At 38.1% G+C, this 24,661-nt stretch overlaps 2 protein-coding genes across 2 annotated transcripts; both read left to right on the top strand.

Moving 5' to 3' along the window:
• The first annotated feature begins 3,187 nt into the window (after positions 1 to 3,187).
• On the top strand, positions 3,188 to 9,464 carry LOC146444933 (interstitial collagenase-like). The gene is made up of 10 exons (XM_085064320.1): positions 3,188 to 3,325; positions 4,294 to 4,538; positions 4,831 to 4,979; positions 5,070 to 5,195; positions 5,975 to 6,136; positions 6,481 to 6,598; positions 7,185 to 7,318; positions 8,328 to 8,487; positions 8,886 to 8,986; positions 9,194 to 9,464. Exons 1-10 carry the CDS (start codon positions 3,215 to 3,217, stop codon positions 9,292 to 9,294), a joined length of 1,407 nt encoding a protein of 468 aa, XP_084920446.1. The 5' UTR covers positions 3,188 to 3,214; the 3' UTR covers positions 9,295 to 9,464.
• A 4,794-nt stretch (positions 9,465 to 14,258) lies between these two features.
• LOC146444934 (matrix metalloproteinase-27-like) lies at positions 14,259 to 21,620 on the top strand. The gene is made up of 10 exons (XM_085064309.1): positions 14,259 to 14,500; positions 14,865 to 15,103; positions 15,725 to 15,873; positions 15,970 to 16,098; positions 17,624 to 17,785; positions 17,956 to 18,079; positions 18,944 to 19,074; positions 19,329 to 19,488; positions 20,969 to 21,072; positions 21,271 to 21,620. The coding sequence occupies exons 1-10, from the start codon at positions 14,318 to 14,320 to the stop codon at positions 21,369 to 21,371; spliced, it is 1,482 nt and encodes a 493-aa protein (XP_084920435.1). The 5' UTR covers positions 14,259 to 14,317; the 3' UTR covers positions 21,372 to 21,620.
• Positions 21,621 to 24,661: the final 3,041 nt, after the last annotated feature.

Below are 24,661 nucleotides of genomic sequence, written 5' to 3' on the forward strand. Positions count from 1 at the left end.
GAGGGTGCTGCAGCCTCTGAGCCTAGGTCCAGCAGTGAGGCTGTGCTTGTATCCCAACAGGTACATGCACAGAGACATCTGTACCCAATGGCCTTGCATGCACCCAGTCCCAGCACCACTGACACAGGGCTGTCCAGCCCAGCCCCACCCCAGAGACTCTCACTGAGATCCCCCAGACAGGACAGAGCCACTCACATAGGAAAATAACTAGAAATGGTGTTTAGTGAGAGGCCAGGACATCGCCAGTCAGATGCAGGTGCAACACAATGGTCCTGCAAGGAAAATGAGGTAAGACACCAGTTGGCACTCAGTAATAATTCTCATGAGACCTGACTCCTCTGAGGAGGTCTCAGTTTTATTTTGGCATATTCCTGTCTCATTCTGTTGAGATTTGAGCCTTTGTCTGAAGACAAGGGCTTGAGATGGAGAAGGTGGTGATGTGCTTGCTGTCACACCATGGGAAAGCAGATGACTGAAACCTGTCCTTCCCTTGAACGTGGGTTTAAGGGTGCTGTGACAAAGAACACGCAGTAGGAAGTCAATGCAGATGGTGAAAAGGGACACAACCTTGTAGCCCAACGCCATGGAAATTCCCAAGAAAGAGGGAAGCCACTGCTTCTGCTTCTGCTTCTGCTTCCTCTTCCTGATGCTGCTCAAGGTTTTTCACTTGGTGACTCCTCAAATGCACAGAGGTCCCACAGCTAATGCTGGAGTCCAGGACCTTCTAGTTCCTCCATTGGCTGCCTTGGAAAGTAATTTATTTAAAGTTTCATAGAAAACAGCCAGATGTCCTCTCTGACCCTCTGCTCATCTCAAGAGTATCCTCTTGATCACACTGAAATTTGGCCATAGACCCTCCACAGGAATCTGCAAGGCAGAAGAAACTCTCTGTGAAAGCCACAGCACATGATTTCCTTATGTTTCTGTCTCAGCCACTGGATGCATCTAGTTAATCTGCTTCTCTTGTTTTCCTGTATGTATTTAAATATGCCTATGATGCCTTCAGAAAATAAAAGAGAAAAAAATACAAGAAATAAGAAGTTAACTACTTCTTAAAGAAAAAAATATTAAGAAGTTCAGGTATTGAATCAGGAACTGTATAAACCAGCCTAAAGAAACACAGGAGGAGAAAAATTTACAGGGAAATAAGACTAGTTTAGAAACAGAGTTAGAGAAGTTAAGCAGCATTTCACAAATGCCAGAATCCTTTGAGTTGTAACCAAGTCATTGGAGAAGTATCCAACATACAAAATTCTTTCTGTACAAATTTATTTTTGTCTGAATCAAGATAGATTAAGAATAACCAGTAATTAAGTCTCTTTGGACTATGAACCATGAAGCTGAATTTCTTTGGTCTACAATAGCTGTACCCTTGTCTTTTCCAAGTCAATTTAAATCCCAGTTTCTGCTTTTGAAGTGTCCTGTGTTAGCTGCAATCAACCAGTCCAGGCAAGTTATGTGATACTGAAAGGTAATAAGGTAATTTGCTTTTCCCAGGAATTGTGCTCACTCTGCTGAACCTAGATATGATTAGGAGGTGCTACACTACAGTAGTGTAGAATCACTTATATTATGCTTCATGATGTTTGGGAAAGTAAGTGAAGAACTCCCAGCATAATTAAAATATTGATATTTATTTGTATTTCTTCCTCTCACTCTAACATTTACAGTTTTTCTCTTAAGGTTTACAAGGAATATCTTTACCTCCAACAAGGGCAGAAACAAGAAAACCATTCTGAAAAATGTCCAGCCTGTACCTGACAGCCCGCAGAGTTAGCAAACACACATCCCCTTCAGGCCAATTATTCAGATGCTCCCAGTTAGAAATGCTTTCCTCACTTAGGGGTCTGCACTACAGACGTGTGACCAGGATGATTTAACTTCTCTTATGGCTGTTAGGCACACAGCCAACACAGTCAATGTAGTACAGAGAGCAATTCGTCTCACCTAGAACTCAGTGTTGTATGTTCGGTTGAATCACTCTCTAGAATTCAGTGTCCAAAGTGGGAACACAGAGATCTAAATAACTTACAGATATCTACATAAAAAACCACTTAAAGCAGATGTCACCTCATTACTCATTTGCCTGCACTTGATACACCCACCCAGGGCTGGCTGCCACAACGCAGGAGCTGTGGAGACCTGCATCTTTCCAGGGCAGCTGAGGTTAAGTGTGATTCCCTATAGAATTTCAAATAACACTGATGCTCAGGCAGTTGAATCCCAAATGTCATGTCTAAACTTAATCACTGTTGTTTAAGACCAGTCTCGAGCCTTGGAGATTGGATGCTGCTAAATTTTTAGTAAAAATTTTCTTATATTTACCAGCTTTTATCTGGGCTCCTCTCACTCTTCCCTTCATGAAACAATGAACACAGAGTAAAAAAGACTTAACTTAATCTTCCTTTTCCATGCTGAGGGAAATTCCTGTTTCTTTTATGGAGCCTTTTCCTCCCAGAGCTTCCATCTTTCTCTGCCTGAATCCAAACACAGACCTTATCCATGCTGGCAAAAGTAGAAATGTTACTTACCATACATATGGGAACCAAGGTTAGGCATTCCAGTAGCATGACCGAATTTGTTAATATCAGTAAAAAAACGTTGAATCATTTTAGCACTCATTTCTGCTATCGTAAGATTGTTTTAGATAGAACTGTTAGATAACTGATGACAGTCTTCCTGAAGTTATGCTTCTGATTATTCCTAAATAAGTTGGTTCTTTCTACTGTCATTTGTCTTTTGCTAGTACATATTGCAACATAATATTCAATAGTCTATTTAAGATTAAATCATATGTATCATATATACCATCATTTGATTAATTATCATACAATGTATTATGTTGCTCTTGCATGTTATTTCTCATCATTTCTCCAGTTTGTCGAAACCTTGTGCCACAAATGGTCTAAATTCATTATTCAAAAAAAAAACATACTAAATTTGGCTCCACATTTTACCTGCAAAACAGTTCCTCATTTGTTAAACATGCCATAAAATTGCCCAAAACTGAAGGCTTGGGCAAAATAAGGATAGTAATGTTAGTTAAACACCTTGCGTCACTACCCAGTGATGAAACTGCTATGCATCATTTTTACTAATCAGAGGATATTATACAGCATGAGTCAGGCTGTCACTGATTTACTATCAGCTATATAAACAGAGCTGAGAAGTGTGATCAGTAGCCCAGGAGTGAAACTGAGGCAGACAACCTTAGATGAGGATGAAGACCTTTGCAATTCTCCTGTCTCTATATGCAGCTCTCTCCTCTGCATTTCCTGTGGCTCCAGAGGCAGAAGATGAAAGAAAAACCCTTGAGCTTGTAGAGGTAAAGTGTTTTTTTCAGCACATATGTAAAGGAAAAATAAGGTAGTCTAAGATATAACTATGATTGCAATTCGCAGAATATGTCTGTAAATTAAAGATGTGCCATTTTGCAAAGGCTTCAAGAGAAAGCTTTTCCTATCAACCTGGAAATGAGTGAAAATTTTGTTGAACTTATTTACCCAGATGTCATCTGAATATTGTATACTTCACTTTTGGTGTTGTCAATGGAGTAATAACAAAACTACTGAGGCATGAATTCTAGCAGCAACATCAAACTCAGCAGCAATTTACATTTCAGAATGTGCTATGAAACTTGTGATATGACTGGTCCTAATAAAATAAGGAAGGAAACCTGCTTGAAAGAGGCATGTTTTTCCATGTTTTGGCTGAATAAATCTCTTAACAAAAATTTTTTGAAAAAGGGAACTCACATAGACACAATATAATTTGTTGTAGACAAAATTGTTGAAATTTAGTGGGAAGGCCTGAGTTTCTAATATCATATTCTGTAGCTAAAAATAAAAGGCATGATTTGCCAAGTCTGACTCTATAGTAGTGCTCACCTGCTTTGGTGGGAGTCCTGGCTGTGTGAAGTCTCACTGCCAGCCTCATTTTCTTTGGATGAGACCAGCTATAAGCTTCTTTGTAAGCCGGGCTGTTACACCAATTTGTCACAGTAAATAATGTAGAATTAATTATTAATAGTAAATACTAGATTTTGAAGACATTTCTTGATGTATCTTATGAGTAAAACAACAAATTCAGAAAACGATAGGAAAACTGTACTGAAGGAAAGAGGTTGTTAGTCCTGGTAAACACAGGGCATGTCGATACAAGAACAGTTTAAGAAAATTTAAGTGTGAAATTAAAAAAACTTAACTAAGTTTAAGTTTTAGAAATTTTAAGTGAGACCAAAGACAGTAATGTTAAGCCACAATTCTCTTTTTTTTTTTTTTAACTCCAATTCAGAGTTATCTACAGAATTTCTATGACCTTGAGAAGGATCACCATCCCCATTTAAGAAAGCATGGTGAAAACCACCTTACTGCAAAGCTCAAGGAAATGCAATTGTTCTTTGGACTACAAGTGACTGGAAAACCTGATCCTGCCACATTGGAGATGATGGAAAAACCCAGATGTGGTATACCAGATGTACAGAAATATGTGTTCACAACAGGGAATCCCAAATGGAAAAGGAATAATCTGACATACAGGTAATCTTTCCTAATGTGAATCAACAAGACATAAATCTAGCACCCCAACTTTAGGATGGGGGGTCTGAAGTAGTTACATCATGCCATATATGGACATATGGAGTGATTAAGTGATTTCTGGAAGAAGACAGATGCTCTAGAAGGTGGTATCTAAACCAGAGCCATCATTAATTTTCATTCATGCAAGATATGTCTAAGACTTTTTACTTTTTCACAAATTATTTTTCAGCTAAAATGCTGAACATTCAGCTATTTTCTAAACAATTTATTATGCATTGGGTTTTCTTTGAAGGATTTTGAATTACACCCCAAAGATGAGAAGAGCTGATGTAGATGAAGCAGTCAGAAAAGCTCTCAGTGTCTGGAGCAACGTGACACCATTGACATTCCAAAGGGTTGAGGACAAAGAAGCAGATATAATGATCTCTTTTGCTTATGGAGGTAACAATGATAATGTGGGATATTAAATACCCATCTGAAGTCACAGAAGTAATTTAGGATTTTAACTGATTTTTTACCTCATTATTTTAGACCACCGTGACAATTCTCCTTTTGATGGTCCCAATGGGCAGCTGGCTCATGCTTTCCAGCCTGGTGAAGGTATTGGTGGAGATGTGCATATGGATGAGGAGGAAGCTTGGACAAAAGATGGAAGAGGTAAGCATTTTGTAGCTGAATCTATTCATATAGTTTTAACCTCATACAGTCTTACCTCATGTGATGCTTATTATTTCATGAGCCTGACTACAGGCACATAAGTTAGTAAAAGGGACAGAGCTTTTAATTTATAATTGCTTTACTTTCTTTTTTCCTGCCTCTTTTAGTCACAAACTTGCAGAAAATAGATTTTTAGATCATAGTGGAGTTTATAAAGTCATATAAGTATTTAGGTCAAAAGGGGTTATAATAATTTAAAGGTCAGCACCTTAAAATACATTTTTGTTCAGAGGAAAGCGAAAACTTGGATACAAGAAGATCTGTCAGTAGACTTCTGAAGGCGAATTCTTTCTTTTTCTTATCCCAGCACTTCAAAGATTGGTGCTAACCAGGGTGTTCCAAGTATCACCGAAACAATAATGTCATTGTTTTTTTGAAGTTCTTTTTCTGTTGGATTACTGCCAACAATTCCTCATCATGAACATGATCCTTGATCTGAGCAGTTCAAGTGATAGCAGGGGAAACAGCTTTTATTTAAGACAAAAGGACACTAGAGAAATTACAATGAGACTACAGTTAAGGCCAAGCATTCTTTATATACTCATATAACTCTTCTGTTGCAATGTTTTTTAATTGTGATGAGGACAGAATTGCTTACAGTCTCTCTTGTACCTCCAGTGTATTTTAGCATAATTTACCATAAACAGTTTCCCATTTAGTCAACCGTGCTGAGTACTGAAACAGATTTTACCTTGTTTTATGTGGTTTTTATCCTGCAGGTTACAATTTGTTCATTGTCCTTGCCCATGAGCTTGGCCATTCGCTGGGTCTGTCTCATTCAAATGACCCTGGAGCACTGATGTATCCAACCTACTCTTACACAGACCCCAATGAATTCCTTCTTCCTCAGGATGACATTAATGGAATTCAGGCCATCTATGGTAAGAAATAATATATTTCTATTTAATATTTCTATTTGGGAGGCTGATAAATGGTAAAGTTAATGTATTTAATATTCCACCAAAATGAGAAATTTAACAGTTTCTGAAAAATAGATTACGAAAAAGAGATAACTCCTGGAAACTAACTTCAGCTGAACTCCAGCCCCACAAAAATCTCATTTTGGAAAAGATGGACACAACTTGCTTTATTAACATTAGAATTCTGCATTTAAAGACAGATCTTTTTTTTATTCTCTATAAAAAGTGTTTTCTGGGTCCTCAGAGACCTTCTGAACACTTTCCCTATATTTCTCCACACGAAATGATAAATATTTATCCTACAGGACGGTCTAATGCTGCTGTGCAGCCAACAGGACCCATAACTCCAAAAGCTTGTGACCCAAATTTGACATTTGATGCTATTACTACCCTACGTGGAGAAATATTCTTCTTCAAGGACAGGTAACAACAAGAAGTATATACATTATTTATTTAAAATATTCAGTAGTTTTAAAAAAAATCCATGAGGGAATATTGTTCTTTTGGAATGTAATACAAAGAGAAGCGCTAGAAAGAGAAGGGAATCCTTAGATCATTAATCCAAAGAGCCCTGGTTGACAAGAGCAGGGATGGTGACAGGGGCTTGTAGGATTTTTTCCAACTATTCTATCACTGTGGCCACTGCTGCAGCAGACTTGTCTCTGAGCTCAATTCATCTAAGCAGCAAAATAAGAGCTCTCATGTATCCCTCAGCAATGTGTCCATGGGTTCCACACTCTCCTCAGTACTGGAGCAGGGGTGGAACTGGAAGCACTGCCAGGGTGTCTGAGCCTTATTGCCCTACACAGAAATAGAAGTGCTTGTATTCAACTGAGTTGCTAAAATTGCAAATGCCTTTGCCCTAGATTTCTTTTAGGTTCAGTGGAGGGAGGTATTCACATCCAAGTATTCATCTCCCCTCTCTTGTGCTCCAGGAGTTGTATAATAATAATTTTAGATTTTTTATAGGAGTGGAATTATTTTATGACATAAATTTTGTTCAAAACAGATACATGCTGCGCAAGCATCCTGAAAGGACAGAAACAGAGCTCAATTTTATCTCACTGTTCTGGCCAAAGTTACCATCAGGAATTCAAGCTGCTTATGAAAACGTTGAGAGGGATGAAATTCTAATTTTTAAAGGTAATTGAATCAGAAGTTCTTCACTTTTTCTGACCTGTTACTTCCTTCTTCTTTAGAAATTATGCAGTTACAGAAGTTAAAGTGTTTTTAAGGAAGTAGAACAGATAATCTTAAAATTCTGAAAATAATTAAACCAGAGGATCTTATTGCTGTAATGGATCTCCAGAGGTCATAATCTAGAAAACTTGCCCCTCTGTAATAATTAATGCCCTGAAAAAACAAGACATGAAAACAGCTACCCTTCCTCAGGTCTAGTTCTCTTCAGGTAACAGCACTTCATTTTGTGCAGAAGGATTTTTACTGAATTCAATTGACAATACAGGCACTTTTATGTTACAGTTACCGATATGCTTATTAGTATTTGTTATATTTTGAAAAAAAAATACAAAAATATGGTGGTGGAAAATTGTACTGTGAGAGGAAAATTGTTCACTGAACTAACAATCAGTCCTTCCTTTTAAAGGTCTCAAATACCCTTTAAATATCTCAAATAAATTCATTATGCACATAATATGGTACATGACCTATTACCATATATAAATATGTTCATCTAAAATTACCAAAGAATTTTTATTAGACATGCTTTTCTTAATAGTTTACTTTGATGCATGTTGTCTAGTTTTCAAAATATTATATGGTGCTATAATCAGATAGCATATAAAGGAATTTAATAAATTCAATATCCCAATCCAAGGTCAATGGTTTCATTCACCAACCTTCAACCCTTCCCAACTTCTTATCCAGACAAATAACTTATATTCATTTTAAAAAATTCTGGGAAAAGTTCTATCCAATGCACATTATAATTCTAATGCTTTATTCTTAAAAACAAAAGTAATTTACTCTGTCACATTGTAGTCTCAGTGTAAGAATTAAAAATATTTTCTAAAGTAGTAAACTGAAAGGAATGATACTGACATCTAGACACATTGTCTTCTACACACCTGAAACACAAGTAAATCCTGTTTATAAATAGCAAAACTAAATTAAATTTGCTCATATTTTTCAGAGGATAAATATTGGGTCATCAGTGGATATGATGTTGTACCTGGCTATCCCAAACCAATCTATCATTTGGGGTTCCCAAAGAGTGTTAAAAGAGTTAATGCAGCTTACAATGATGAAACCACAGGAAAAACATACTTCTTTGTAGCTGACAGATACTGGAGGTAAGATTTAATGTTCATTTACCAGGAGGCATGTTTTCATTTCCCTGGAGACTGATGTATTACTGTACAGTTTGAGTGCAATGATGTTTAAACCAGGTACATTCCAGAAATTTAAATGTGTTTCCTAGGAGTTTAAAAGAAGTTTTATTTTCTGTTTCTATGTTGAACAGGATATTCAGTGCCTTGAAATAAAAGCTCATTTTATGTGTAAGTGAAGGCCAAGGCTCTTTAATCCAGAAACACATAAATAAATTTCTGAGCTGTGTTGCCAGAGTCCCTGAGAGCATTGTTACAAACTTTAACGTAGGTAGGATTTTCAAATCTCAGAGAAAACTCTCAGAGAAACTTCCTCACAAGTCAGCTTCCTCACAAATCGTAATGATATTTCTTCTTCTAAGATATGATGAAAAGAAAAAATCCATGGATTCCGGGTATCCCAAGAAAATAGTTTCTGACTTTGGAAGAATTGGCAGAGTTGATGCTGCTTTCCAGAAAGATGGTGAGTAAAACATATCTTTAATCTGTGTTTAAATAAATGTTTGGGCTTCTATAGATAAAATATTTTTTTAAAGCTGTTATTAACCTTAATGAAAAGGAAATGAAAAATATGAGGTATACATGATCTGCCTATAATGGGAATTATTTTTCCCAAAACACTGAAAAAAAGTCAGCGATGAAATATAACTGGATTAAATTTTACTTCTAGGCTATGTGTACTTCTTCCACAAAACAACTCAGTACAAGTTTGATCCTCGTGCCAAACGGATTGTTCAACAAATGAAGAGCACCAGCTGGTTTAATTGTTAATTGCAATGTTTTTTCCATATGCACACTGTATGTTTTTGTGTGCTGCATTTTTCAGCATTTCATTATTCTAAAGTCAGAATGGATTTCTGTTCAAATTCTATGAGAATACAGTCTTAATAATTATTTATTTTAAACCAAATTAATTTATATAATTTATCACAACTTCTCCTGTTACACTGAAGTTTCCTAATAAATTATGTTTCTTGTATAATTATGTTCTTGATGTCTTATTTGCCCTGATGCTCAACAGCCAAGTCTACCTTTCAAACACTAAAAAATGCATTCTGGAAGGAAAAGTCAGTTCTTTTTTCCCAAAGCAGACAAAGGAGCACACAGCTGTCTCTGAACTCCACCACCCCACACAAGCTCTGGTGAAAATCTGGTGGATAATTAGGCCAGTTGGGGCTCACTGTCATCAGTGTACAGATTTGATTCCCCTTTGTGCTCCTCTTTCCCCAGCTTCCACTCTTAGCCTGCTCTCCAGGTATACATCTTTATAACTGTAGGCAGAGGGTGGGGCAAGGAGGGGGATGTTCTCATGTTTTTGGGTTTAGGAACTGGTTTCAAGCCTGGAAATGTAGGTTAGAAAGACCCCCTGTGATGATAAATAAGTCACTTGCTCTCAAAGGCAGTCCATCATATAACAAACAAATAAACTTCTTTTATCAAGGCTCTTTCAGGGGCTTACTACTCCTGTAGTTACTAAATCCCTCTTAATTCCAGTGGGTTAAAGAATCAATAAGCTTGCTTAAAAAATGAAAATTCTTGGCCAAAAATACTTCTGATACAAAAATCCATGAAAAAGACAGATTGACTTCCAGCTTAACTGCGTTTTTTGCAAATGCCCACAATTAAAATGGTGTTTGAAAGGCTATTCACTTTCTCCTTAGTCTTTGTAGCTCAGCTGATAATACTAAAAGCCATATGAACAGAACAAAACATATTATCTTTTATAATATCTGTATTATTCAACATGCTTCAGAGGAAGATTCAAACTTACTGTAATAAAAGATATTATAGTCTGAGAAAATAATGTGTAATCTCATAAAAATACATCAGTTTCACTTTTTTTATTACTTATCTGACTATATTTAGAAGGTTATTAAATTTTATCCTTCATAAATAAAGAATAGACTTGGCAGTTCTTTATCAAATGGAGGAGCACAGATTAGTCTAAATACTATTCAAAGATAAGAAATTGTATAATTAAAAATTAACTTGACCATATACTTTATAAAACCAAAGAAAATATTATGAAATAATAAAAAATTAAATGCAGGAAATCAAACGTATTAATTGAGGAGTAAGTTTATGTGAATTCTCACAAGGTGCTCTAGGTACTAGTTCTTTAAGATCAAACCTTAGCAGCAATGCTGTTGAATCATATTTTCTTGTGTAAGCCACTGGTACTGAATGACAATTAAACCAAAAATTGTTTTAGAAGTATATAATTCTAAATAGATTGTGTTGGATTTTTTTAGCAGAGATTACTTATAAATCTAACACAAGATTTGCAAGCAAAAATAATATTTCTTACTTGAAAAATTTATATTAAAAAATAAAAACAGGGGACATATGTTCCCTATAGATATGAAGTAGAAGCACAGAATCTTAAGGCAAAAAAGCCAAAAGAGCTCCTCAGATTTAGAGCAGACTACTGGTCCCTCTCTAGAAAAAATAGTAGTGGGTACTCATGGAGCAGAGAAAGTATTACATGGGAGATGAGGAGTAAGGGGGTGGTTATGTTTTAGAGGAAAGAGAGATAAACCATGGAAGATGAAGAAGTTAAAAATAGGATGAAGTTTCTAAAGCCATATTTATAGTCCATGACTTTAGGTATCCCATGAAGTTGCCATTTTTAGTTGCCAGACACAGTTTTGAAATTCACTGTGTGGATTTCCCACAAGCAGGAAGTCTAGAGCTCAAAATGAAGTGATTTCTTTGTGAGAAATCTGCCCTGTGCTTATGTAAGAGAACACTTCCTCTGCCTGGTGAGCGCAGCGATTGCTCCATGGCAGCCACACCATGAAGAGCAGGGAGGGCACATCTGGTGCTAGCAGCTCTTCTCTTCCTTCAGGCACAAAGCAGGCTTTTGGTAATTTGGGATCAGGCCATTGTTTCCAGCTCAGACCATACAATCACCTGCCATGTTCTTACTCCCTTTTAATAAGTTTACCATTCTGTTTGCTAATTACTGTACTATGTTAAAGTACTGTACCCCTCCCCAGGGTCTTCCTACAGCTTTGGTGTGTGGTTGTAGTCCATACCATTACTAAGACGGATTTGCCCAGCCAGGAATTCAGTTCCCTAAACTGAACATTTGAGATACTCTAGGGTATCCCAGTAACCCATGCAGGTATGGAACAGGACTCCTGGGAGCCCATCACTTCCCAAAGGCCCACAAAGGCTACACTGCCTCAAGGCACCTGTGTTGGGGTGCTTGAATCCTACCCTCACATGCTGCAGTCTGCTAGAAATTTGTCAAGGGTCAAAGAGAGTGTCTGAACCGTTTGCCTTTGCCCCATGTTTTTCCCTCGAGATGAGTAACAATTCAATTTTGTTGGCTCAATGGAAGGATTGAGCCTGAAAAGCAGTGGCTGAACTCATCTGCTGGAACAGCTCTCCAGTGCCACTGAGGTGCCTGAAGGTTTCCATTTGGCTTCCACCTACCAGTTTAGAAGCCACATATCCCATCTAGGTTCTGGATCACAGCCACCAGTGTGGCTTTTTTTTTAGCGAGGCTTTATTTTTAGTGATCTGTCTTATGTTTTTAAATGGATATATATGCTTGTCTCAAAGGTTTTAAAGCTAGAAGAAATTACCACAGTGCTACATTCTGATTTTATACATGCATACATCACAGAAGACAAACCTGTGTTCAGTGGCTGTTGCACTAAACATATTTTCCAGTGTCACTAGAATACATTTTTGAATAATATGTTTTGGCTGATATGAATTTAATTTTACAGAAACATCAAGAACTATGGTCAGATTTGACATGAACTGGGAGAAGTGGTTATCTTTCTTCCCACTGTTGCAATCTATCAGATCCCCACAGATGTCTGTCTGTAGCAGTGAAGGATAGAGACAATGAAAGCAGCTGGGTTATTATCAACTGCATCTAACTTTATGCATTTATTAGTTATGCTTTCTTCAACAAGAAACAGAGAAATACATATCTCTGGAGAGTGATTCAACCAACTGTCTTAGAATAGGGTCATCTGACCTCTACAAATGTCTTCATTCAATCTAGAGAAGTTTAAACCACTAATTTAGACTACATTTCTAGTTTCAGCAAACATTAGTGTTTGCTCAGAAGACAGTGGAGTGATAAACGAGGGAGATGTACATCACACAAAGCACTGCTGGGTTTTGCAGCCTGGTCACCTACACAACATAGCAGCCAGTTCCCACTACCCATGGGAGAGAGACCTGGAAAAAAGTTTGCACAAGTGATCTTACACAAACATGTCTACAGCTGGTCTTGAGGTCTGGGAAAAGAAGAAGCTGTACAGAAACAGCTTCTGGTTATGGTTTCCTAATGCTTATCTTTGACATTTATTTGAGTTGGTGAATGTTGAACTACCTCATGACTTCTTTCCGCCTCTTAGAAGACAGCAGTAATGTGACCTCTGTTTTAACCCAGAAAGTTCACTGCCCATCCTCATCACATCAGTAGTATCAGGTGATGCTGGATAAAACATCCCAGGAAGCAGAAATAGTCCTGCAATGCGGTCATGATCTTAATACCAGAGACTCAACATTCCTAATTGCTCACAACATGGGGGTCTGTTAGTTAGCTGTCTAAGCTTGCTTACATCAACAGAATTCTAATCAACATGGTCAAATACACACAGAACTGAATGGGATCCATAAAATGCAGTGATAATAAACAATGGTAAGGGTTTGATTATTTTTTAATAGTAGCTGACAAATGCCATTAACAAGTTTAACAACGAGGGTATTGGGATGAAAAAAGTCATAATTAATGCCTCCAGATGGAGAAAAGTTGGCTGCAAGTGACAGCAAAAAAGCCAAAAACACGGAAGCAAGGATTTCCTGGAGAAGCCACAGTCCAACATGAAGGCATTTCTTTCAACAGTTTTGTAGAAGTTGAGTACGTGTTGTCAGAGCTCCTCTGAGGTGCCAAACACCTTCAGTTCCTTTTGCTGCCTGTGGAAGAGGAAGGTGCTTGGCTAGAACAGGGTGAAATCCCATAATTTGTCACAGCCTGTGTGACTCTCTAAACTTCCCTTATTCTGAATTACTTAAGACAGGAAATAATCATATCCCCTGTGGCTAATGTGGTTAAACTGAAAAAAACTTCAGTGATGAAATGGCAGAAGATAGACAGATAGACAGATAGACAGATAGATAAGTTCAGACAGAAATATAAGATTATTTACATTCTTAGGCTCAATTTATAAGGTAAAACCATTCTCATTTATGTATATCTTGGATTCCACCAGAATAATGTAAAATGAACACACATTTTCAAGGAGTTGCAAGGAATAGGTGGGGAGGGAATTTGCATTTTCATCCATTTTCCAAAATATTTAGTCTCATTTTATGAATCAATTTGAAAAGAAAATATACTGCTTACAGTAATTTCTCCCACAGTTTGTTTTGTTTTACACGGGATTTATATCTCATGCACAATTCCCATTTTCAAGGCTGAGAATGGTGAAGAGAACCTCCATGCTTCGTGGTCCAATTTCACACAGCTGGGTTAAGACAACTAACAAGGTTTTGCATTTGTCCACCATTTACTCTGGCATAGAATTTCTCAGGTTTCCTAAAATTCAGTGTAAAATAACTAAAATTGAGGGCCAGTTTTTAAACGGTAGCCAAGCAGCTTAGATGTATTCAAATGCTAACTGGCTTCAGATGACTGTGGAATCGGATGGGTTCAATTAAGTTTTATTGTGTCAGTCGGCACAGCGTTATAACTTGTGTGGAGATAATCAGAGCATGATGAGCTCTGAGTCAGTGTACAGCTGACTCTCCAAAGCACCCCATATCCATGCAAACTGGGACGAGAGAAAGGAGGCACATGGAGCAGAAAGCAGACTGCTCTCCCACCAGGACAGGGATGACAGCAAAAATGAAGGCTCTTTCACTCTGGCTTTTAACATGTGCAGCTGTTTCTAACACTCTTCCAACCCACCCAGAGAAAGACAGCGAAGAAGATGCAAAACTTGTAGAGGTAAATGCATTGTCCATGTCTGAAGTCTGTTGATCTCTCTATTCTTAGATCTAATCTGTGTGCTCCAGCTGCAGAGCAGCTTGCTGCCTTTCTGAGACAATGCAATTGCATAGAAATCTGTTGCCCGAACTTTACTAAAGTAGGATATATCTGTATGAACTAGAAATGTGAAGTAATTAAGAGTCAGAACAATGTTGTCTGTTTCTGTTTAGCTATGATGCTCTGGAAAACATCTGTTGTGGTCCAAAATCACAGGCAGAAGGTTTTGCCAGCAACCTACACAAACAACATCAGTCCTAAGGTATTTGTTTAAGAAACAGATCAAAATGTGAAATGTGTTTGCTTTTTTTTTTTTTCCAACTAGAACTATTTGAATAAATTCTATGCTGTTGAGCCAGATCTAAATCCACTTGCATGGAAAATAAATGCTGAATCCACAGATGAAAAACTTCAGAAAATGCAACAATTCTTTGGTTTGAAAGTGACTGGAAAACCAGATAATGAGACGTTGGAAATGATGAAGAAACCCAGATGTGGAGTTCCTGATGTGGGTCTCTATGGCTTCACTCTGCCTGGATGGAAACAAAACAAACTGACATACAGGTAGCATTTCAATAATTACTTTCTGAGTTTAAATTTTAGGTCTGTGGGTATCCACATTTGTTATATTTATATAAAACCTGTATAGCAATTGTTTCCTGCTGGGAATACAAAAATGTTTCTCTCTCCACAGCTGTTAGCTATGCCTGCTCCTGAGAGGAATTTCTGAGAATCAAGCTGTGTATTTTACGTTTACTGGTTCAACCACAGTATTTTTGCCTGTCATGTATCACTTCTGACAAATATTCTGTAAGCCAAACAGAAACACCAATTGCACCCTCTACAAGCCTCATTATCTTTTAAATTTGCTGAGACAGCAGTTTAGTAGTCACAGAAACCTGAGGAGATAACTTTCCTCATGCTCAAGTGACAACCTCCTGGCTAAGGGCCATTTTAAGAAAAAACTGATAATGTGTATACAACTATTATCATGAAAAAGACATAGTGGACAGTTATTACATACTGAAACACACTCAGTTATCACATATCAAGCTAACTCAACTGAAGATGAATCTTAGGAACTATTTGTTTACAGGTTAAATCGCTTCTTATACTTTTCATCATCTTAATAATATTCTTTTTCTTCAAATACTAAGTATTAAACTTGAATTCTCATAACTGTAGAATTGTGAACTACACACCAGATATGAGCAAAGAGGATGTGGATAAAGCAATTGAGAAGGCATTTAAAGTGTGGAGTGCTGTCACCCCGCTGACTTTCACTCGCGTGCGTAAGGGAATAGCAGATATAATGATTGCTTTTGGGACCAAAGGTAATATGATGATTGCATACAATGATGAAATTAATTCACAGATTTTTCAATAGACGTAACATAAGCTTAGTGTTGTTTCAACTTCATATTATTTAGCTCATGGACATTGCCCTCGCTATTTTGATGGCCCCCTTGGAGTCCTTGCTCATGCCTTTCCACCTGGCAATGGGTTAGGTGGTGATGTACACTTCGATGAGGATGAAGACTGGACCACAGGCTCAGCTGGTAGGTTCAAAAAAGGATTATGTAGTGTTATGCAGATTAATAAATTCCTTTCTGATTTGATTTAAGTGAAGAAATAGACTAACATGAAACACTGTATAAGGACAATTTGAGGATATTACAGGCCATACTCCAACTGGGATATTTACAATGACACAGACAAACTCAGCCTGATCTGCTCTAGTTCTTATTTAGCACTGGTAAAAAAACCAACAGGACAGTCCTTTTCAGGTAGGAATGCCACAGACATAGCCACTCTTACCTGGGGGCTGGTAGGACCTGTGCCACCAGAGTTTCACAACTCATGGTAAAAGCTTTCTCTTTTCCCCTCCTGGTGCACACCAGGCTGGCACTACCACAGCCTGTGCTTTGCACAGCCTTCAGAGGAGATTCTCACTGCCTAAAGATCATGCAGCCACCACTGATAATGCAGAGTCTTCACTAAAGATTCCAGGGTAGGTTCAACAATAGGCAGCTGAGAGTGGAACAGTGAGTGCTCAAAGAGGGATGAGGGATGGACACATCATATGATTAAATATAATGTTGTCCCCCCACCAGGACTGAATGGGTCAGCCCCAGTTTTGCTGCTGTTCCTCAGCAGAACAGCTCCAGCAGCCAGACATTGCAGAACTCAGAGTGCTCAGAGGACTCGTGAGAGGGGAGGACTGACTGGAAGTATGTGTGGAAAAACTGAGGCTTTATTTTGTTCGGTTTTTTGAGAAATGAATGTCTTGGCTTCAGCCAGCCTTTCTTGGGTAATCGATGACCAATCCTCTCCTCTGCCACAGACTTGTGATCTTCACTAAATCTGTTGACATTTCTGGCTCTTGGTCTGCAAGGCAGATGATCATTCTTCCCTAATTCAGAAAGGCATGTTACTTGGAGGAATGTATGTTGAAGGAAATTCCATTTTTATTTATTTATTGTATTAATATATTCCACTGAGAATAAGAATGCAGAAGTATAATATTTTAAAAATAAATTTTGTTTGACAAATCTATTAAAAAACCATATGCTTTAAAGTCCCAGTAGCAGAAAGGTAAAGCATTCTGAAAAGATTTTATTTTTCCTTGTGTATTCATGATCTCACCTTTCTTCCTCAGATTTGTAGGAGGGAGAGTGACACACAGAGTGACACCTTGATACCTGCAGTGAGCACAGAGTGTGTCGTCCTGCCTTGCCCTGGAGAGCTGTTAGTTTGGTCTGACTCACTATCTAATCTGTTCTACCTCAGCCAGGAAACCCTGCCAGGACATTCCAAGGAGCTGCACCCACACTCACCCCCAGATATCTACTCATGCCACACACACACACTTGCAGTAGCTAGCAGAAAGCAGGAGGGTTAAAAGTCTCTCTCTAGTGGGGGAAGACCACAATCTTGTCCCATACAAAAATATGATAACATATGCATTTCCTGGTGAATGTCAATATACTGTATGAGAACTGTCACTGAGCAATAGCCCTACTGTGATGACATCATTTACTGAGTAAAATCAGACTGATCTCTTCTCTCTACCAATTTCTAAAGGGTTCAACTTGTTCCTTGTTGCTGCTCATGAGTTTGGCCATGCCCTGGGTCTCTCCCATTCTAATGATCAGAAGGCTCTCATGTTCCCCAATTATGCCTTCATCAGCCCCAGTGAATTTCCCCTCTCTCCAGATGATATAAGTGGCATTCAGTCCATTTATGGTGAGTAAAATCCACAGCTTTAAAAAACAAGGTAAGCAGGGGAGAAATAATCTCTTTCACAAAGTTTCACCACAAAAATAATCATATTCTCATAATATAAAAAAATGCAAAGTGTGAAAACGGTAATATTTCTACAATGTGGTGTATTCTTTCCAAAATGTCTCCCTCAGGATCCCCACAAAATGTCCCAGACAAAAGGCCAACCACCCCTACCTCACCTAAGACCTGTGGCTCCCAGATGTCTTTTGATGCTATAACTACACTCCGACGAGAAGTCATTTTTCTAAAGGGGAGGTAAATTCTGATATGACATTTGTCTGTGTAGAGTTTACTTTTTCTTGCTTTATACAAAGACTGAATACTTTTGTCGTTCACATGATTACAGGATTTACAGTGAGACAAACAGATCTCAATTCATGGAAAAAAAAGACTTAGTAAATATGAGTTATATTATTATTTTTACAGGATCCCCTGAAAAAACATGCATAATTTTTTTCCCAGAAAATACATTAATCCCAATGAGACTTTATTCACAAATAAATAGATGGTTACACTGAGTTGTGATTTGTCTAAATTACGCAACTCTTTCCTGAGAACCACATAAAGGTTTCATTTGGAAGGTACCTCGAAGGTCATCTAGATTCAACTAGGGACACTTCCCACTAGACCAGGCTGCTCAGAGCGCCATCCAACCTGGCCTTGAACACTTAAGTGTTTAATTAATTAAACTAATGTAATTAAATAACTAACTATGTTTGACAATGTTGTTGAGCCAATCCAGTCACCTCCAATCACCTTTGCAAGCCCAAAGTCATCCGGAGAATTCATCCTGTGAAGAGCTTCCAGTAAATTCCACCTGGGCTCCTATAACCCTCTTACTGTATGGCACAGGAAAAAACCTGAAGTATTCAGCTGCTTATAACTGATCCCATTATTCAGTCAATACCAATAAGAAAGGTAATGCCAGAAAGGAGACAGAATAAAAAAAATAAAACACTTCCCAGTGCAGGGAGTTCTTTCCTTTCTGACACACAGACCCAGGTAGCTCCACTGACAAGAAAGAACTTGTAAGTCACGATGTTGTTCACATTGTTTTGCACTTATAGAAATGTCTGTGGTTTATTATGTACTACAAAACCTGTTTCTTATTTAAATCAGGCACTTATGGCGGGTCTATCCTGATAACTCAGAAGCTGAACGTGAACTAATTTCTGCCTTCTGGCCAGTTCTGCCACCTGGTATTGAAGCTGCATATGAGAACACAAAAGATCAGATCCTATTTTTCAAAGGTGAAGTATGAGATTTTCTTTAATTTTTTTCTTAATTTTAATTATATGGGAAGAAGGGAGGAAGGGAAGAAGAAAGGACATAGCATATTTATTAGGCACATTTTATGTGCACAAAATTAACTTTTCAAATAAATATAATAAAAACTTAGAACACTTCTTCTGGCTTTCCTACAAGCTACAATAAAGGAGTGCATTTTACCTTTTATTGTCTGAAAATGACTGGTGAAACTAAATATTTTTATTTCTTTTAACAGGCAACAAATTCTGGGTTGTTAGTGGATATCAGGTGTTGCTTGGTTATCCAAAGAATATCAACACACTGGGCTTCCCTAAAGGTGTGAAGAAATTTGATGCAGCTGTTTGTAATAAAAATACAGGAAAGACAGACTTTTTCATAGGTGACAAGTACTGGAGGTAAGAAGAATTGACAAATGTTTTCCTATTAATGACTCAAATATAATCTAGATAAAAATTAAAATGTCCATGTGACAAAAGAGAAAGAAGAACTGCATGTAACTAGGTAATTCTAGTAATCCTACTTTTCATAGAAGTGTTTCTTTGACTCTTGGATGGGGAGAAGAGTATAGCTTTGTCTTTTCAGTGTTTAAGGGTGTCCTGAAGCAGACATTCAAAATATGTATGTGCTTTGACACACTATGCTTGAAAGCTGAAAAAAAATCCAGCATCTAGAGAACTTTAACAAATACAAAAGTGTCTCTAAAAAATAAAAATCAAAGCTAACCTACTTCAGCAGAAGGCTGGCTGTGATAGCTTGTGCAGGATTTCTCTGGTTTCTGAAAAGTCTTGGGTTGTTTTATCCCTTTTAGAAAAGTGAGAGTTCCTTTCCTCTCTTTGACTGGTTAGCGCTGGCTTTTCAACAAGCTCCCTCTAAATCCTCTTTCCAAACTGGCATGAGTGACTCCCAATACCCAGAGAGCAGGCAGGTGGAAGAAAGAAGTCAGTTTGCAAGGACAACGTGTGCAAAGGTCCTCCTCAGGCAACCAGGACAAGTGTGGGTCATGCAGACTTTATTGTGACTAATTCTGGGGTTCCTCAGTGAGACATACAGTGTCAGCTGGATTTTGAGATTCATGTGGTTTCCTGTTTTTTGGTTTTGATTGTTTTGGGAGGAGTATTTACAATATCTTGCATTGCTATTTTACTGCCTTGGTCACAAGACAACAGCATGCAAGAAAACCACAACATGCATTTCTTACCTAGTAATTCATTCTCTCAGCCTCAAGTTCCTGTGAAAAATATTTCTTGTATCCAAGGAGAAGTAAAACAAAGGCTTGTTTGTTTGGGTTTGGTTTTTTTTTTTTTCCTGAGGGGGTTCTGCAAATCTGGAAGAACCTTTTAGGTTCTCATTTAACCCCATCCCACTTAATTTAACCCTATCTCATAAAAATTGTCCTGGCTCAGTTAGGAACAACTTGATTGTATTAAAAATCAGCCATATTCCATTCCTCCATCAAAATCTGTCAGCTAGTAGAGGACTATGTACAATATCTTATCAAAGTATAAGAGGAGGAGTCAAAATTCCTGCTATAAATACATGCAGTCATGATAGCAGGAATCAATCTGTCCTGTTTCCATGCACTGTCTGTCACACTGTTATCATTAGAGGAGGTAAATTTCATCCCAGGAATCAAAATCGTGGGTCTTTCTTCAATATTTCTCACTTAAGATGGTTTTTTGGAGCTGTACCTGCCTTTATCAGCAAACAAGTAGGAATCTCATGGAAAATGCAATAGCCAGCAAGTAAATAATAACAATATTCTCTTGCTAGTCCAGTGAAATCAGTCAAACTGCAGGTGGTGGGCACCTTTTTGCTTAACTCTGTGCAGAATTGAAGTCTAAACTCTGGAAAATTGTGTGTCTCTATATGATTTAGGTTTGATGAAAACAGCCAGACCATGGAGAAGGGTTATCCTAGACTGATAGTCGATGAATTTCCAGGAATTGGCCAGAGGGTTGATGCGGTTTTTCAACAGAAAGGTAAATGAAATGAGCTTTCAAGTAAAATCAGTTTAGTTGTAAGATCATAAGTTCTGAAATTATGATGTCATTATTGTTGCATCCTGCAAAAGACAGAAATTATGTTCTCCTCTGCATACAAAGGGGATGTTCCCTGATCTGTCAGAATGAAGCTATTTTTTGTTTCCATAACATAATGCATAACTTTTTCATTTCCAGGATTATTCTACTTCTTCCATGGATCAAAACAGTGGGAGTTCGACCCTATTGCTAAAAAAGTTATCCGAGAAATAAAGAGTAACAGCTGGTTTAACTGTTAATATCATTAAACTTTCTTACATTCAGCAAATGAAAATAAATACCATCCTGGTGATCTCAGAAATTGTTTATATGTACTGCTATACATATAAAGAAGAGGCAACAGGACTAGTTTTCATAAATGCTTTTCATGTATTTTAATAAATTAACATGTCAGCTCAAATTTTATCTTCAAAGACTAGAACTAAATTGCATTTTTCCCCCAAGTGGAAAATGTACAAAATAATTTATTACTTTATACTCCAGACGGTTTGGGGTTTTTTTTAATATTATGGCAATAAACAGTTCTAGGTTGATGGCACCTGTTTTCTGCTTATTTGTTGAAGGCATTCTACATTTCTGAGGAGTGAAAGGCTACAGGTTAATATGCTACTATCCCTTCAGCATACCCTGTTTGTACTTTGCCTCTTTTGTCTCCAAAGAGCAAGTTTCTTTTCTCTGCATCTGAAAGATCCAGGGTTTTTATTAGACACTTGCTTTTCTGCATTCTGCAGAAGATGCATTTTCCCACATCTTGTCCTGCTCTTCTTTGGCTGCTGCAGCCTTGTCCCTTTCATGTCACAAAAGTATTTTGCCAACATAATCACCCTCAAGTCCCAGTGCCTAAATACATTATCTCACCTGATAATCACCAATCTGTCTTTATAGCATAACAATCAGCATTTCATCAGTGGCCACTTTTTCTGAAATGATGAATGACATCCTTCAAAAATCAGCCCTGCACTATTTAAGAAACAGATTCAACCACCATGTCATGGAGCACAACCTTTGCTCTGCCAACACAAAATACAAGCCTAGTTAGCTAACACAAGCCTAGTTAGCTTAGAGCAACTAACTTTCAGAAGGATATGGTTGGGTGGAATTTATAGTGTCTTTGATGGATATCTTTCAGCTTTTATTCAGAACAGGACGTCCTACTTTTCTCCTTTATGATGTTCACTTTTTGACAAGTTACAACAGCAGCTTTTTATATCACCACAAGCCAGTGACAGAGTTGTCTGAAGGCACCTGCTTGCACTGCCACTGTGGAGTAATTGTGATATCCCACAAGAAAAGAGCAGAACATGCTGGAGGAAGGTGGGATGGACGCAGTTCCTTACCCATTTCTGTATTTTCAGGCTCCTTAAAGTGCTCTCCAGCGCTCAGTTCAATTGATGGTTGTGTAGTAAAAAGAGCAGTTCAACAGCACAGTCACAGAAGCTGCCAAGTCGCACCCAAGTGTTTACACTCCGAGCCAAGATTACTCTCTCACACACAGTCTGCCCAGTGTGTAATATGATTGTAATTTTAACTTCAAGAAATGGTTAATCATTGAGATATCAAGGAGATTATTCAGTCCTTTGCAACACACAGGCAAGTTCCTGTCTTCAGATACATAAACAAACTTCATAATTACCTGTGCTCCTTCTTTTTTAGGTGAAACATTGTTCCATAATTTATATAAATCTTTGGTCTTAAGGCAAGTTAATCTTTAACAGTGAAACGCAGTTGAAGTTTTCTGACTAGCAGCACTGGCATTCTGGTTAAACCAGTGTGGCATTAATGTTCACAGATCAGCTGTGAAAATAAATAAAGCAATCAGTACTGCTTTTCCTTCATTAACAAAGAAGACCTGAAAAGTCATTCCAAACACAGAAGGACTTGACTTCTGATTAGTGGTAAGAGCTTGGTCATTCAGTTTTCCCTTTTTGATTGTCATTTCATTGGAGGAATAGGAACCAGAATAGGAGAGTCAGAACAGAAAACCAGCAAGTGAAGAGTGCTTACTGATGGTCCTATCCTTCCACATCTTTCAGGAGCCTGGACAACATAGGATTATGTGTGGCACCTCACCACATCCTCCCACAGACCTAAAGATCTCACAATACCACTTTCTCTCTTTTATGCCTCCTATAGCTACTTTTAATGTCCTCAAATTATGTTTAGGTATCTAGCTGAGTAACGCTGTGTAGTTACCCATGGGGTGACTAGCCACCAGCCTCACAGCTCAGCTTGGGGATGAATTATCTGTGTTCCCATTAATAGGGTTTTTTCTGCTCTAGCTGGCTGCTATTTGCCACAAAACGTGAAGGAATTGTGGAATTTCAGTTTGGCTTGGAAAAACTGGCCAGTACCTCCAGCTGCTGTGGGACCAGATGGACACAAAGACACACGGAAAACAGGATCCCATGTAGTCAAGCTAAAATAATTTTCTCAGTGTTTTTACTAAACATTCCTCTTGCTTTCCACTGAACACTTCCATTCAGTTTTGTAACATCATATTCCCCCTTCTGTTGACAAGAGGAGTTTGGGAGGACAGACACAGCAAGGCAGAAAGGACGTATAAAACCAAGGAGAGGGCTAATCCACACTTGTCTTTCCAGCTGTTTCGCATCACTAAGAAAAATGGTCATTTGCTTCTCATCCAATTAATGGTTTTTAACAACATTTTTCAAATGAATCATAGGATTATAAGATGATGAGACTGAATTGAAATGAGGAAATTATACACCCTAATGTAATGTGTTACTGAGGCACACAAACTACAGCATTCCTGGTAGATTGTCCTGAAAAGTCCTGCTCACTCCTTTGCCTGGAGGAACTCAGTCTCCCAACAATGGCATGGGACCCTTTCAGCTAACAGAGTGTGGCAGGAGCTGTGTATAATCAAATACTTGCTAGAGCAGAGCTTAAAGCTACATCTTACCCTTATATTTTCAGGTGAGCAATTCTGCCCTGTGCTCTCAGATGACAGACAGATACCCCAAAAGACATTAGAAAACTGATACTGATTTTTTTTTTAAGGGTTTTTATACCTTAAGGGAAGAAAAAAGACAAGCATGGGTGTTGTATAAAAGAAAGAACTTGTTATTACCTGGATGTACATAACCACTCTCCCCTGCACTCACTCACAACTTGCTGCTAATTGTCCAGTTCCTGATAATAGCAAAGGGAAGTGCAAGGCTGTGTTTAAGTGCTGATAGCCAATATGCTCTTTGAACAGCTAATGAAGTTTGAACCTTTTTGAAGACTGGTCCTTCAGAAATGGCAGAGACATACCCAAAGCAGAGAGCTGAAACCCAGTACTGACATTGCAGGTGCCAAGACAGGACAGCAACAAGAACTGCAGATGGGGGGCAGAGTGTGAATAAGGAGCCTGGCCAAAACAGAGGCACAGAGCCTTGCAGGGTGAACATTTTTAATGTCAGCCATCTCAGTGGCCTTATTGAGTGTATCCTGTACATGCACCTTGTAGACAGGACCTAAAGGTTAGAGATGTGGGTTCTATGGTTCTGACTGTGAATCAGACTTT

This window comes from Lichenostomus cassidix, chromosome 1 (assembly GCF_008360975.1).
Source record: "Lichenostomus cassidix isolate B80296 chromosome 1, HeHo_3.0, whole genome shotgun sequence".
NCBI lineage: Eukaryota > Metazoa > Chordata > Aves > Passeriformes > Meliphagidae > Lichenostomus > Lichenostomus cassidix.